General features: G+C 41.5%; 1 protein-coding gene across 1 annotated transcript in view; it reads left to right on the top strand.

Annotated features, from left to right (window-relative positions):
• Itih2 (inter-alpha-trypsin inhibitor heavy chain 2) overlaps nucleotides 1-16645 on the top strand; it is a 34834-nt gene that overhangs the window by 17007 nt on the left and 1182 nt on the right. The window contains 11 exon segments of the mRNA NM_001281662.1: nucleotides 877-1045; nucleotides 1809-1934; nucleotides 4500-4681; nucleotides 5334-5519; nucleotides 5999-6138; nucleotides 8832-9001; nucleotides 11123-11260; nucleotides 13918-14031; nucleotides 14396-14594; nucleotides 15324-15496; nucleotides 16118-16229. Coding sequence (NP_001268591.1) covers nucleotides 877-1045; nucleotides 1809-1934; nucleotides 4500-4681; nucleotides 5334-5519; nucleotides 5999-6138; nucleotides 8832-9001; nucleotides 11123-11260; nucleotides 13918-14031; nucleotides 14396-14594; nucleotides 15324-15496; nucleotides 16118-16229 — 1709 coding nt within the window.

Raw genomic sequence — 16645 nt, 5'->3', positions numbered from 1 at the left:
AGAATGTACTGTTGGTATCTTGTGTGGTTCTTCTTTGCTGTGGGAAGCTGCCCAGCATATTTCATGCCGACCTGATCTCAGTAGTACAACCTCCATGCCAGTTGTGACAGTTAAAAATTACACCGGAGCTGAATGGATAAGATAATTGCTAACATCTCTGCTGTGTACCCATGATGATCTGAGTTTGATCCCCAACATCCACATGAAAAAAATCAATCATGGTAGCATGTGTTTATAATCCCAGCACTAGGAAGGCAGAAACATACAGGTTCTGAGTCAACCTGGCATAATCAGCAAACGGGAGGCTAGTAAAAGACTCTGTCTCAAAAACCAAGGTAGATGGCACCTGAGGAATGACACCCAAGGTTCGCTTCTGGCCTTCATATTCACATACACTTGTACACGTACAAAACACACACACACACACACACACACACACACACACACAATGACTTCATATATTGCCCTGTATTTCTTGAGGGAGCAGTTGCCCCTGTAAAACATCATTCTAAAACAAGTGCTCGCTCACTGTTCCTTCCTTTCTTCCTTCACTCGACCAGTATCTATAAAGTACCTGCTACGTGTCAGACAGTCCAAGGGGGAATACCTACAGTTGTGTTGCTTATCTTAAAGTAGAACTAATAAACTGGTGTATTGTAGAAGACAGGAAAGTTGAGTATCCAAATTCCAATAGTAGATGCTTAGAACATAAGGGACAAGTCTGTGTTGGCTGCAGGGATGGACAAAAGTTTTCTTAATAAGTTGAGCTTGAGTCAGTACTTGGAGGATTAAACTGAGCCAGTGGTGGGACTCCTGATATCTCCTTCAGCTTGCAGTGTATGTAACGATCCCTCTCTTGGTTCTCTTTTGAAATAGACTGTAGAGGCAATGAAAACCATACTGGATGACCTAAGAACCGAAGACCAATTCTCTGTGGTTGATTTCAACCATAATGTTCGAACCTGGAGAAATGACTTAGTGTCAGCTACTAAAACACAAATTACAGATGCCAAGAGATACATTGAGAAAATCCAGCCTAGTGGAGGTGAGTGGGTTTGATCTAAAGTCTACAGGGAAACTTCCAGAAAGTTCAGTCTAGGTTCACTAGAGAACCACAGTCCCTGCTGAGTGCTGTGATAGATCTTACATCTTAGGACTTAGGAGACTGATGTAGAAGAATTACAAGTTCAGTGTCCCCTCTGGGCAACCGTTAGTTCAAGGCCAGCCTTGAACTTAGACTACACAGTAAAACCTTGTCTCCAACAACAACAATCAAAAACTGTTGTTCTCCACCACACTGGTATTTGTCCAGTCTTTAGTATCTGCATTAAATAATACATTTATAGATAAAAAATGAATACTGTTTGTGGAAAAAGAATAGCACACAATATAGTTTAAACAAGTCTTTAAACAGTCCATCATTTTACAAAAAAAAATGTTTAGGAAGGGATTCTAGGCTTCCTTTTTAATTATGAAGTCATTCTAAGCTTCCTTATTAACTATGTAATGGTATGTATGTATGTGTAAAATCCAGAGAATCTCAACAAGGTCATTTAGATTGTTAAGTTTGTTGCTTTACAAAATTGACAGACTGATGTCTTAAAGGGCTTATTCACCTCTAAGGGAATAGTTTAAAATTAATAATTTACTGTATTGTGAAATCTTCATGGACACAGATAAATTTGTCACTTACAAAGCAATCAAATGAATTTCATATTGAGCAAAATATGCATAAGTAGTTAGTAGACAGATAAACCTGAATCCAAGTTGTGGACTCTGTGTTTGTGACCATTATGTTATTTTAACAGGCACAAATATCAACGAGGCACTTCTGCGAGCAATTTTCATTTTGAATGAAGCCAGTAACTTGGGAATGTTAAACCCTGACTCAGTCTCTCTGATCGTTTTGGTTTCTGATGGAGATCCAACAGTGGGCAAGTATTGCTTCAGCTTTCTATTGACAAATGTTTTCACTGTTGCTTTTTAAGAATGTTATTTGCTTAACACGGGAACTGCAATGTACGTTTCTAACACATTTTAAACCCTGGCTTATGCAACAAAGTCTTCTGACCCAGAAGCACCCGGGAGCAATCTTTTTAAAACTTTATGTGAGACTATTTGCTTTTACATAATGAGAGCTAAAGAAAGATAAAAGGCATCAGAATAGAAATAAAAATGAAACCCAAAGGAAATAAATACACAGAAATGTGCAAAAACAGAATAGGACACCATCTCAGCAGTATTACCAACCAGAAAGGGTGAAACGTCTGGGAGTAAATTTGCACAGAGATTGCTGGCAGAAAATCCTCAGGGGTGTAAAGTAGGCCACACATGGTCAGGTGCTAAACCACCCATCAGCATTGCTCTCAGTACCTCTGTTTCTCTCCCACACAACAGGCTCAGAAAGCTAAGGTTGAGCTCTAATCTGTATTGTGAGAACTGCCAGTGCATGCTGGGAAATGCATTTATTTCCTCAACATTAGGTCTGAGAAGATGGTAGATGGGAGTGGTGAATGGCACTTATTTATCTTAGTTCCCACAGGAATGTAGACTCTACTGTTCTTCACATCCCTTCCAACTGCCATGGGAGAAATGACTGCTGGCTTGGGCAACCTTTAAATAAATCATTTCTCTTGTCTACAAAATAGTTTCAGCATCTCCCAATTCCTATTACTTGCTGTTATTTTTATTTGTGTCTTTATATTGACAAGTATTAGGAATAACCAATGCTAGATGGCATGGCAAGAATGAGTCGTCACATACACAAGAATGGTGACTAACCAGTGCTGTACAGATGAATAAAATAAAAGTATGGGAGGCAATTATCACAATGGCAACCAGGATCGCAATCATTTCATTAGTACAGAGACAAACATGAGTGGTTGTTATGTGTTTGTGGTAGAGCCACTGTTTTCTCCATTCACATCTTGTAGTTTTTTAGATATAAGTTTTGAATAAAATTATAAAGAATGAGAGGAAATACATATTTTTTAAGTTATGCCTGTTTCTTACTCTTGTCTCCTAATCATTCAGTTTCTGCACTGGAGTTAGTTTCTGGCTACTAGTTTCCAGAGACACTAATGTATTCCTGTCTTACTTTATGTACACACTTGTGTGCTTGTGCATGTGTGTATGTATGTGTATATACATATAAATGCATGCATTACATATACAGATACCCTACATAAGACTATTTACTTTGATTTTTGTCTTTTTAAAAATACCTCTGGGGGGAAAATACCTCTGGGGATCTGGAGAGATGGCTCAGTGGCTAAGAGCACTTGCTTTTGCAGAGGACCTACGTTTGATTCCCAGTATGCATATGGTGTCTCACAGCTATCTTTAAGTCCAGTTCTAGGGGATCCTGTGCCCTCTTTTGACCTCTGAGGTCACTAGGCACGCATATAGTGTACATACATGCATTCAGACAAACCATTAATACACATAAAGTAAATATCCTTTTTAATACTTTTGATGGGGCTAGGGAAATGCCTTGGGAGTATAAGTACTATACAACCATAAAGACCCGAGTCGGAATCTTCAGAACCAATGTTCAAAAAAAAAACCAAACTGGACATGGCTCTTCATCCCTGTAAAGTCAGCATTCTGGGGACAGAGACTGGGGCTCTCAGAAGCTTGCTGGACAGCCTGCCTAGCCAACATAGCAAGTTTCCAGTTCAGTGAGAGACACAGCTCAATCTCAAGGCAATAAGGTAGAGACTGCTACAGGAAGAAACCCAATGTCATCCTCTGGTTTCTGCATGCATGTCTAAGGTGTGAACACCTGCACAGACATGACTATACCTCTCACTTTCTCACACTCACAAAGACACGGTGTCTTTGAACATGAAAGCGGAAGAGCAGCTAGCAGGAAGGAGAAAGATAAGCAGGAGTGGGCAGTGACAAAAATGGATAATGAGGAGAATACTCCTGAAATACATTATGTACATGTATAAGACTTTTACACAGAGTTAATATAGCTAATCAAATTTTTGAATGCTTTTGAGATTATTCAATATAAATACATAGAGTAGCTACATAGGCTTTCCCAGCTCAGTTGCACCACAATCTAACCAAGTTCCCTTATGGGTGACTTGCTTTAAGTTGTTTCTGATGTCACTATACCCAAATAATGCCCCCACTTGAGTTCTTAATGAAAGAGTGAATCCATTTTTAAAAATTCTGGATTTTGGGGCTGGAGAGATGGCTCAGAGGTTAAGCTCACTGACTGCTCTTCCAGGGGTCCTGAGTTCAATTCCCAGCAACCACATGGTGGCTCTTAACCATCTACAGTTAAATCTGGTGCCCTCTTCTGGCATGTAGGCAGAACACTATATATATGATGAATAAATAAATCTTTAAAAAAAATTCTGAATTTTGTCTTATTGGGTCAAAGGGCAAATGTAGTTTTAGTTTTGAGAAGTATTGCTGATTATCTCTTCTCACTGATTAGCTCTTCTCACTGGTCCCTCTTGCCTTCCTGTCATCGCCAACTTCAGGTGAACTGAAACTGTCCAAAATTCAGAAAAATGTGAAGCAGAACATCCAAGATAACATCTCCCTGTTTAGTTTGGGGATAGGATTTGATGTCGACTATGATTTTTTGAAGAGACTGTCCAATGAAAACCGTGGTATTGCTCAGCGGATCTATGGGAACCGTGACACATCCTCTCAGCTCAAGGTAGCATTTCTTTTCCCCTTCCTGGAGATGGTCTCGCTGCCTGAAACTGATTCCCTCAGAAGACAGCTGAACTGGGCTTGGAATTGTCCTAAACCTTAAACCTCTCAGGGAACTCTGTTCAGACAGAATGGCCTCCTGAAGCCAGAAGCTTCACTTAGGTTTTTACACTTTCAGTATCAATTACCTCCTCATTCACTTATCGATCACAAAGAGAGACGTGATGGATGACTTGAAACAGAAATCAGTTAGCTTTATATCCTCTTTCTGACTCCTGTGTTTATTAAATGGACAACCAAACGATGCCAATGCCAGGCACAGCATTTGCAGCTTAGCTAAAAGATACAGCTCTAATCCAGGTTACTTCAGCCCAGATAAATTTTATTATGAATGCCTACAAGGTTTCATTTCTGGTCATAACAAAAGAGGGAGAAATTCTTGTCTCTTAAATTGTAGGTAATTTCCTAACAACATGTTTTTGTCTTATGGCTCAGAGTTCATGACCTCGGCGTGTTCATCATCCCAAAGATCCATGCAAATACATTAAGAGTTATCTACTATGTATGTGAGAAGCCTCAGGGAAAATTACTTTAGATCTACAAAGTGGTATGAAAATAACAAATTGTGGATTTTTTTTCTCTCCTGTGACTTCTAGAAATTTTACAACCAGGTCTCTACTCCACTGCTGAGGAATGTTCAATTCAACTACCCCCAGGCATCAGTGACAGATGTCACTCAAAATAGCTTCCACAACTACTTTGGAGGTTCTGAGATAGTGGTAGCAGGAAAATATGACCCGAGTAAATTGGCTGAAGTTCAGAGCATCATCACTGCGACTTCGGTATCTGCTTTCCTGCTTATTGTGAAAATCCTGACTGGTCCTCTATCCTCTAGTACACTCGGTCTCTGTGTTAACAAGCTAATCCTAACTGGTTTCTTAGTACACTCGGTCTCTGTGTTAACAAGCTAATCCTAATTGGTTTCTTAGTACACTCGGTCTCTATGTTAACAAGCTAATCCTAACGGTTCCCCTTTATACACTTAGTCTCTGAGTTAACAAGCTAACATTCTGCATCCCCAGTCTCTTGTGTGTGGAACAGAAGCAGGAGTTAGAAGGGAAGGCAAGACACATTTTTTTCATCTTTTCAGTCATTCTATAAAACCTCACTCTTTCTCCCAAGCCCAACTCCAATTTCTGGAGTTTGTGCACTTAACCTATCCAGTCTCTTCCTTGTATAACCTCAAAGTGCATTTACAGCAAATGAGTTAACTGTAATTCTAGTCCATGGGTGTCCATCAACTGATGCTTTCATTGTCCAGACTAACACGGAATTGGTCTTGGAAACCTTGAGCCAGATGGATGACCTGGAGGATTTTCTATCAAAAGACAAGCATGCAGACCCTAATTTCACCAAAAAACTATGGGCCTATCTCACGATCAACCAGCTGCTAGCAGAGAGGTAAGGCGTACACCATGGAGATTTACAAACATGAAATGTCCACCTATAATATTTGAAGTCAAGACTAGGGATATAGCTTAGTGTAAAAACCTTTGCCTAGGACACACAAGGCTCTAAGGACAATCTCCATACTGTAAACAAACAGTAAATGGGATATTTGAAGTCATAAGCAAGAAATATTTGGAACCAAGAAAGGTATCAAATAAATGGAGGGATCGGATTGTTACTGCCTGGTTTCTAGTACTTTAACTAAATCTGAGTTACCTATTTTCTTTTTATTAAAAATGTAAACATGGGGCCTGGAAAGATGGCTCATCAGTTAAGATCACTGGTTGCTCTTCCAGAGGAACTGGGTTCAACTCCGAGCACCCACATCATGGCTAACAATTTAGTGTAATTCCAGTTCCAGGGGATACAGTGCGGTCTTCTGATATCTGTGGTCACTGCACACATGTGGTGCGAAGGGACATAGATGCACACAAAACATCTACATACATAAAATTTTAATGATTAAAATTTAAATGTCACATATGTGAGATGTGTGGAGTGCATTAATTTTAAATGAATATATGTGTGTGTGTGTGTGTGTGTGCACATATACATATATATCCTTCAATGTAAGTGAAAGGTTTAGGCATTACGCTGGCCTGCCATGTTACCTGGCAGAATGCACTCAGGCAGCACTCTGGCCAGCCCAGAGTTCCATGCGAACCAGTCTGCACTCAGGTGCAAAGGACCCCTTTAAAGGACAGAACCCTGCCTGCTTCTGTTCTCTCTCATCTTCCCTTACTCTCATCTTCTCTCTCTCCACTTCTCTCTTACCTCTGTCTCTCTGTCTCTCTGTCTCTCTGTCTCTCTGTCTCTCTGTCTCTGTCTCTCTGTCTCTCTGTCTCTCTCTCTCTCTCTCATCTGTCTCCCCCTTTCAGTCTCGCTATAATAAACTATAGTTAACGTGCTCTCCATGGCTCGTGCTCTGTCCATCGTGCCAATCCTGGTTCTGTACCCACGTTCGTGTTCCTCCCTCCGCCCCTTCTAATTTCTAACTTAAAACTAATTAACGACAGTAATGACCATGCTACTGTAGATATAGAACGTTACAGGGTCTCCTTTTCTACATCCAAGGGAGCCACTATTTGTGACATGTATCACCACTGGTTACTTTTGTCTATTTCACATAACCACACAACCCTTTTTGGACTTTCACTCAGCATTATGCCTGATAGATTTAGCCATGTTGCTGCACATGTCAATAGTCCATTTGCATTTCCACTTGAAATAAGGTCCAAGGAAAAATGTATGACTGTGTGACTAGTGTCCCCCCGAGGAACAGCTCTTTGATACTTATGCCATCTCTGGCTTCTCAGTTGAACTGTATTTTTTTTTTTTTTTAGTTTTACAAGACATGGTTTCCCCGTGGCTTTGGAGGCTGTCCTGGAACTCTCTCTGTAGACCAGGTTGGCCTCGAACTCACAGAGATCCGCCTGCCTCTGCCTCCCGGGAGCTGGGATTAAAGGTGTGCGCCACCAACGCCCAGCAGTTGAACTGTATTTCAACTTTAACATAAAACCCTCTCATTAGCGCATCCTTGCCCACATTTCATGGGAATCTTCACTAAAACTTATCATTGCAAAGTGCCCACTTTGTCTCTCAGGTCAAATTCTTGGGAAGATGGACCAAGGTTGTTGAAGTGGGTTACGAGAATTGTAACCAACATATAACTGGACTCACAGAGAAAATAGTCAATAAGATTTAATTTAAAAGATACATGTGGCTATAAGATTAAATATTGACTTTTAAGGCCCTGTAGAAAGATCAGTGGTTGCTAGAATTTCAGGTGACAGGTTGAGCATAGAGCATTTCATGGCAGAGGAACTAGTCTATATGACTCTGGGATAATAGATAGGACTGCTGTATCTACTTGTAGGTCTGTTATATCTACTTGTCCATGGGATGTACACATAAACCACAGTGTAAACTATTAATCTATATGTCAATGCATTTTCCTCTCTTGTCACAGATTTACCTCTCTGGTACAAGATTCTGTAATCCAGGAAGCTATGGGTGGTTGGGATACATGGAGTACCCTCACTATCTTTTACTCAATTTCACCATGAACCTAAAACTGTCCTGAAAAAATAAGTCTTTAAAAATAATCCCTTGGGGGTGCTGGACAGTGGTGGTTCATGCCTTTAATCCCAGTACTCAGGAGGCAGAGGCAGGTGGATCTCTGTGAGTTCGAGGACAGCCTGATCTATAAAGTGAGTTCCAGGACAGCCAGAGCTGTTACACAGAGAAACCCTGAATCAGTTAATTAATTGAGGGGAGACCATGGTGGCTCAGCAGATAAAAATGTTGGCCATGCTTTTCAACATGAGTTTGATCCTGGCGTCCTACATGATGGGAGGAGAGAACCAACTCCCACAAATTTTCTCTGACTTTCACATAGACACTGTGGCACATGTGTACACATACATACATACATACGTACATACCAAAGAAATGTAACTTTAAATTTTTCCCTTGAGACCACGTAGCTAGATAAAACATTAGGGTTCATGAAACCAGTTAGTTCTATTTGCCTTTTGCCTTAGGCACCCTACCCTGTACTCATGTCTTGAGTGAATATCAGAAAAGTGGAGAGGCTTGTATACCTTATGTATAGTGATGCTATTCAATCTATCTCCTGAATGCAGAAGTCTGGCTCCTACAGCTGCCATCAAAAGGAAAATCACAAAAACAATCTTGCAGATGTCTCTAGACCATCATATTGTGACTCCACTTACTGCCATGGTGATTGAGAATGAAGCTGGGGATGAGCGCATGCTGGCTGACTCCCCACCACAGGACCATTCTTGCTGCTCAGGTCAGTGCTTTGGGACCTCATGGGACAACAATACACAGTGATCTTCTTGTCTTATGTTGAAGTCCCAAAGCCTCTGTTCCCAATTTTGATCCATCTGCTCCCAGCTTGTGTCCATAAGTGCTCAAGCTTGTTTCTTCAGTTTGAGCTGACATATTATGAACACCTGAAATCCCAGCATTTCAAAGGCTAAAGCAGGAGGCTTTGGTAACCTAGGCCATTCTGAACTGCCACGTGAATTCATGACTAGACAGGCTTCATAACAAGACCCTGTCTCCAAGTAAAGGAAGGGTTTGAAAGATGATGGCTCAGTAGTTAAGAGCACTTCCAGAGTACCAAGGTTTGATTCCCATCTGTTGGCTCACAATCATTTGTAGCTCCAGTTCCAGGGGATCCAATACTTTCTGGATTATGTGGGCACAAAGCATACATGTGGACAGACATATATGCAGGCAAACACTCATACAATAAAACATAAACTTTTTTAAAAAGCAAAATAAAAATCTTTAATGATTTGTCACTCGACAGTGTACTTCTCTAATCATTTTTAAGATTTATTTTTATTATGTGTATGTTTAAATGCATGCACATGTGTGCTGGTGTCCCTGACGGCCATAAGAGGCCATCAGATCCCCTGGAGCTGGAGTTATAAGCAGGTGTGAGCTGCCAGTTTGAGTGCTGGGAACCACAAACTCAGGTTTTCTGCAAGAGCAGCAAGCATGCTTAACCATTGAGCCATCTCTCCAAACCACCTTCTCTAATATTAATTGAAAGGAAAGAATTGGCAAACAGTTTTCTTAAGAAGGAAATCATTACTGAGTCACTAGAGTCATTCTTGTTTACCACTACACTACGCTAGCTGATGCTTTGGTTCCTGGGGACTTTCAGTAGGAAACATGAATTAGTTAGAAAATAGGTCTGGGGAAATGGCTCGGTCAGTAAAATTATTGTCTTATAAGAATGAGGACCTGATCCCAGCACTAGGGAGGCAGAGGCAGGCAGATCTCTGTAAGTTCGAGACCAGCCTGGACTACCAAGCGAGTTCCAGGACAGCCTCCAAAGCCACAGAGAAACCCAGTCTCGAAAAACCAAAAAAAAAAAAAAAAAAAAAAAAAAAGAATGAGAACCTGATTTCAACACCCAGCACCCACCTAAAAGTCATGGTGTAGTGGGGTGCACTTGCAATCCCAGAACCCAGGGATTTAGTGGCCAGCCAGCTCCGCCTACAACATCCATCCCCAGGTCCCAGTGAGAGACCATGTTTCAAATCACAAAGTGGACAGCTCCTAAGAAACAAACCTCAAGGTAATCCCTGACTTCCCCACATATGTGCACCCACATACATTTGTACACATAACAGACATACCCACACACCACTCTACCACACTCCTTATCCCAAGGCTAAGAGGACCTCTGAGTCAATTAGATTCCCTACTTAGTCTTCTTGATGCAGAGTCTTGCATAGTCTTGAGAGTGGCTGCCATACACTACAATGGCCCTCTGAGTTTTTAATTCTGTTCCAGTGGGTTCAATGGTAGCAGCTCTCTATCTAGCCAAGGATAACCTTGAACTCCTGCTCCCACTGCCTCCACATCCTGAGTGCTAGGGTTGTAGGCATGTGTCACTATGCCCAGCAGAGCAGTTCCTTCTACTGCAGACCCATTTATAGTCCCAGATACTGGAAGAATTGGATCTCAGACTCCTGCAGTGTGATGCCAGAGGAAACAAAAGGAAGGAGGACTCTGAATAAAAAGAGGGGGTTGTGCTTGGCGGTGGTGGTGCATGCCATTAATACCAGCACTTGGGAGTTTGAGACCAGCCTGGTCTACAAGAGCTAATTTCAGTACAGGCTCCAAAGTTACACAGGGAAATCCTGTCTCGGATTTAAAAAAAAAAAAAAAAAAGAGGGGGTGGAGTTGTGGGTTGAAGTAGAATGTTTACTTTGCATGATCAAGACTGAGTTTGATAGCTAGCACTGAAGTTTTTTAAAGAAGGGGCAGATAAAACCTTAGCAGAGAACCTTTGGTTGGGGGAAGAGAATACAAAGACCAGATACTTTGAATTAAGTGCAATCTCTATGGAAGAGCATCTTGAACGTTAATGGATTTGGGTTCTTCTGCACAGGTGCGTTATATTATGGCACCAAGGTTGCCTCAGCTTCCATCCCATCATGGGCCAGTCCATCCCCCACACCAGTGATGGCCATGCTTGCAGTAGGAGCGAAGCCACTTGAGTCCACTCCACCTCCACATGTGATTCGAGGTAAAAGCATTTCTCCCTTCTCAGTGACTTTCACAGGCATGGTTGCCTTCCATGGAGAGACAACAGCTCCATGCATCAGCTTGCTGCACCTGCCGTAACAAAACAGCTGGGACTGGAGTGCCTCTGGTGTCTCTTATTTGGGGGCTAACCCTGGCATCAGGGTCTCATCCTCTGGCCTTATGGGAACCTAAGGAACTCCCAGGGACTCCATGTCCAGACGCTATCACATTTTGAAGGGTAGGCTTCAGGATCTGAATTTGTATGGGGACAAACCCATACCCATCGCTGTTTCCAACTGTATGGAGTGAAGCCTCTGAAATCCAAGAGATGCTCTTCTCATGGGAGTGCCCTGGGGGAGCATGGTTTCACATTTAATGAACAGCCTTGATTGGTTAAGCACTTGCTTGTTGCTCAGCGAGTGGATACTTTCATTGAATAGGAACTATCAAATTATTTTATCCAAATGTATCATCGCCTCTGGCACAACAGCATGTGGGGGGCATAAATAGTAAATGCAATCATCTGAAAGCCAATAACACGGATTTCTTGGAGACTTTGGGCACTGAGGCTCCATTGGCTGTCCGCAACCTTTTTGACCCATTCCCTCTCAACATGTGAGACAAAGGCGCCACCTGGAGAACATAGGAGTAAATGCGTCTCCTCTCCTGGACCCCACAGTTAAGAGAAACTGTTGTCTTTTATCCACAGACACTGGATCCAGCTTTGAAAAAGATAAAGTTTACTCACATAGTGGCTGAATATGGGGAGGTGGGGGACAAAGCACTCAAAGTTACATCCCCTAGGGCTTAAGGATATTTGGGGGGCAAATAAACAGTGAGCAATGTGTGGGGAAAGGTGATTGGAGGCGAAGGAATCTGTGGTTTACAAACACACAATCTCCATAGGCCTTTGTGAAACGCACATTCAGAAGATGGAGGTGTTAGCATCATCTGAGGATGGAGGGACATCATAAGGTCACCCATCAGACACCTTTCTCTGCGTGTCCCAGGGAAGAGTCAGTGACTTCAACAAGCAAAGTCTTCAAGTCTGTGGGGAGTAACCTAGGAACTGTTATCACCAGGACTGCTATCCACAGCAAAGCTAGGAGACAAATAGTAGATTGCTCAGCTGTGTCACCTCTGTGGTTAGTGCTTGTTAAAGCTGACAGAAAGCAAATGCAGCTGAGGGTTCGTCCAGGCCTCCCTTTCCCTCCAACCACAGTTTATGGGGTTCCTTGACTTTGTCACTTTCACTTACTTCCTGGCAGCCCCTGGAGCCAGTATGTGCTTTACATCCTTATCTCTCTTGGGGAATAGACTTCAGACATTCTAAGAGTGCTTCTGACCTCCTCTGTAAGGGAGGGTCCCATGGCCATAAGCATGTGGGTTGTTTGAAATAGAAGTGGAAGGCTAGTTCCTGCTGCCAATACAAGTGCAGATGTCTAGCATCTCTTGAATAGACTCTCATATTTTAAAAAATCTTCAGCTGGGCCAGTGAGGTGGCTCAGAGGATAAAGGTAATGTCCTGAGTTGGATCCTGGAAAACCCACATGGTAGAAGAGAAGAGCACAAGTTATCCTCTGAACTCCACATGCATGCTCCACATAGACATGGGCCCATGTGCATGTACACACACACACACACACACACACTAAATAAATGAATGAATAAATAAGTTTCCAAAAAGAAGAAAATAATCTTCAGGACCGACATCTTAAGACTATTAAGCCAGCATGGTGGCATAGGCTGGCAATGCCAAGCTGAGGTAGAAAGATCGTAGGTGTAAGGCCAACATGGGCTATTCAGGGAAACCCTGTCTGAAAGAACAATAAATTAAAATTAAAAATAACAACATAAAATGATTAAAAACATTAACCTCTCATCCCAGCACTCAAGGTGAAGACAGAAGAACCTTGAGTCTGAGGGGAACACAGTCCACATAGTAATATCCCATCCCACAAAAGAACAGTTGAGGGTGTCACTCGGCGAGAGGGCACATGCCTAAAGTGATCAAAACCCTAGGTTTCATATCACAGTACAGCAGAGAGAGAGAGAGAGAGAGAGAGAGAGAGAGAGAGAGAGAGAGAGAGAGAGAGAGAGAGAGAGAGAGAGAGAGAGAGAGAGAGAGAGAGAGAGAGAGCCTGGGCTTTTGAAACCTTAAAGCCCAGACCCAGTGACATACTTCCTCCAAGAAGACCACACCTACTCCAACAAGGCAACACTTCCTAATCCTTCTCAAGTAGTGCACCTCCCTGGTGACTAAGCATTCAAATATATGAACTTGAGTGATGGGGACATTCTTATTCAAAATATCAGAAGATTGTATTTATATAGAAGAAAAACAATCACCATAATTGCTTTTCAAAGGAGCCATTGTTTCACACTTTTAATAATGCCCTCTAGTGCCCCATTTTGACATAAATCAATGAACCAAGTAGGTGTTGACCACTTGGCATGAACTTTATGGTTTGAAGGATCAACGGAAACAACAGGGGTTAATGCTAATACATGCCTGTAATCCTTCATTCTCAAGGCAGAGGCAAGAAGATCACAAATTCAAGGACAGTCTGGACTACAAGTTAGACCCTGTCTCAAAAAATGACACACATCATCTTCCTTTTCATAATTTTGTTTACATTTTCCTTGTATATTTTCTAGTGGAAAATGACCCCCACTTCATCATTTACCTACCAAAAAGCCAAAAGAATATCTGTTTCAATATTGACTCAGAACCTGGAAAAATCCTTAGCCTGGTGTCTGATCCAGAATCAGGTAAGATAAAAGCAGATTATACTTGAATTAACTAATTACATGATAGCCATGCTTCCCTGTGAATATCTGGGATTCCTTTCCCTTTCAGCTGATTAGATATTCTGCAGTTTTAAAAGTTTTATGATTAGTGAAAAATTAAATTACCTATATTAAGCATTTCAGGCAATTATAACTTAAAATACATATTTTGAGCATGAGCTAACTGATGGTATTTTAATTATTTTATAATAAAACATTAACTATAAAGTTTTTATAAAGAAAAATATTATGAAAAAATTACTTTCTCAACTTGTCAAACTTTATAAATACAAACCATAGTGCCCACATGCGGAGCACAAAAGAGAAAGGATCTTTTCTTTTACAGGAATCCTAGTCAATGGCCAGCTTATTGGTGCCAAAAAGGCAGAGAATGGAAAACTAAGAACCTACTTTGGAAAATTGGGATTTTATTTCCAAAAAGAAGACATGAAAATAGAAATCAGCACAGAGAACATCACCCTGATCAACGGTTCTTCTACAACTAGCTTGTCCTGGTCTGATACAGCTCACCTTGGGAATCAGAGGCAAGTATTATTTCATATTGATTCCCATCTGCCCTTGGAACATGACTGCAGAAGTGAGCCCAGGCTTATCACCAACAGAGAACATACAGTCACCATTGTAAACATAAGAAGTCGAGGTTCAGGGAGGTTGATCTCATCCACTATGCTATCCCTGGTACCAGGAATTGTTTTCAAAGCTCACTGTGTCTTAATGACAAGCCACAGTACATGGCATACAGTAAGTGCTCAATATGTGTGGGTTGAATCAGTAAGTAGATAGCCATGGAAATATGTAGGTGACTACATTGACAAGTATGCTCCAAGCAGTATGATCGTATTATATGCAAGAGTGTCTTCCTACTAGGACCTGTTCAATGATTTCTACAGATGTGCAATATCCCATCACACTGACATGGTGAAGCTCTCAATGGAGAGTTCCTATGAAGTCTGAGAATGACTTGCTTTAAAAAAAAAATGTCTGTTCTGGGCTTGGCGAGATGGCTCAGTATGTAAAGTACTTGTTGCTGAGACTGATTACCCAAGGTCAATCACAGGATCCACGTGGTGGATGGAGAGAACAAACCCTTGTTCTCTTCTGACCTGTACTAGTGTACTGTGAAACATACACATGCATACATGCATGGGCACAGACAAAGACACAACTAGTAAATGGATAAAATAATATAACATCTAATAAAATGTCTGTTCTGGAATAACCTAGAAACTAGTTCTCTGTGGACTTTTACGTAGAGTGCTTATCTCCGTGAAGAAAGGAAAATCTGTGACTCTCACCCTAAATAAGGAGATGTTCTTTTCTGTTCTGCTACATCATGTGTGGAAGAAGCATCCAGTCAATGTGGACTTTCTGGGGATCTACCTTCCTCCAACAAACAAGTTTTCACCCAGTGCACATGGACTCTTAGGTAAAACATCTCAACCATTGTACAGGCAGGTAGCAACTTTTGACAACTACGGTTAGAAGTTGGAAAGGTGGCCGGTAGGTGGTGACTCACGCCTTTAATCCTAGCACTGGGGAGGCAGAGGCAGACGGATCTCTGTGAGTTTGAGACCACCCTGGTCTATAGAGTGCCAGGATAGCCAGGGTTACACACAGGGAAACCCTGTGTGGAAAAAAAGAAAGTTGGGAAGTTGGCAAAACAGCAGGTGACCAGGAAATGTAATGGTCAAGGCTATGTGCCCAGTGACATTAATGTGGCAAGACAAGTGACAAAACAGGTTACGAATTATGCCATGATGTTTTTTCTGTGACTGAAGATGGGTGACTTGGTTTAGGAGGTCTGGGACAAGTAGACTCAGTAACACGCAGGTATTTTAAGAAGGGTTCATATGTATGTGACATCTCAAACCACCCTATACCTATGATTTAAGCTACACTTTCCAATGCCTATCTTGTCTGCTGTCATCAGAAGGGAAGAAGGGCAGCATCAAGTATAAAGAGATTGTAGAGGGACCAAAATGTCACTTGAAAACAATTACCGGTCTAGGAGTCCATGTAAATTGATGTGTGTGCTTTGTGTCATTAGGGCAGTTCATGAATGAGCCAAATATCCACATCTTCAATGAGAGACCAGGAAAAGATCCAGAAAAACCAGAGGCAAGCATGGAAGTGAAAGGACATAAGCTGACTGTTACCAGGTAAGGCCTTGGATGTATAAGAAAAGGCACTTGAGACACTATCGAACTCCACAAGTCACTGACAATAGACACATATACAGTAGTAGCCAAAGGACATTTCAAATAAACCAGATTAAATGCAAGTAATGATCACATGCACATACATATCATGAAGTGCCAACATGAATTAATCTAGTGTTTTCATCTGCACGTTAGAGCCCTACAGTCAGAAACCGAATAATTGAAAAGAAATAAAGGAAAAGATCATAAAATATTCAGGAAACACAGTGCCAGGGAAGGCATGTGTATTTTTATGTAAGGGCTTCTTGAATATAGATATTCTGAGTGCATTTGGGGATAGGTTTTCTTAAATGCATCACATCCATATGCTTCATTTCAAAGTGGGAATTTAGCATTCTGAGTATAAACTATAACTC

The sequence above is a fragment of the Mesocricetus auratus genome, unplaced genomic scaffold, assembly GCF_017639785.1.
Source record: "Mesocricetus auratus isolate SY011 unplaced genomic scaffold, BCM_Maur_2.0 Super-Scaffold_100013, whole genome shotgun sequence".
Lineage (NCBI taxonomy): Eukaryota > Metazoa > Chordata > Mammalia > Rodentia > Cricetidae > Mesocricetus > Mesocricetus auratus.
This window is presented reverse-complemented; position numbering and strand designations above follow the sequence as displayed.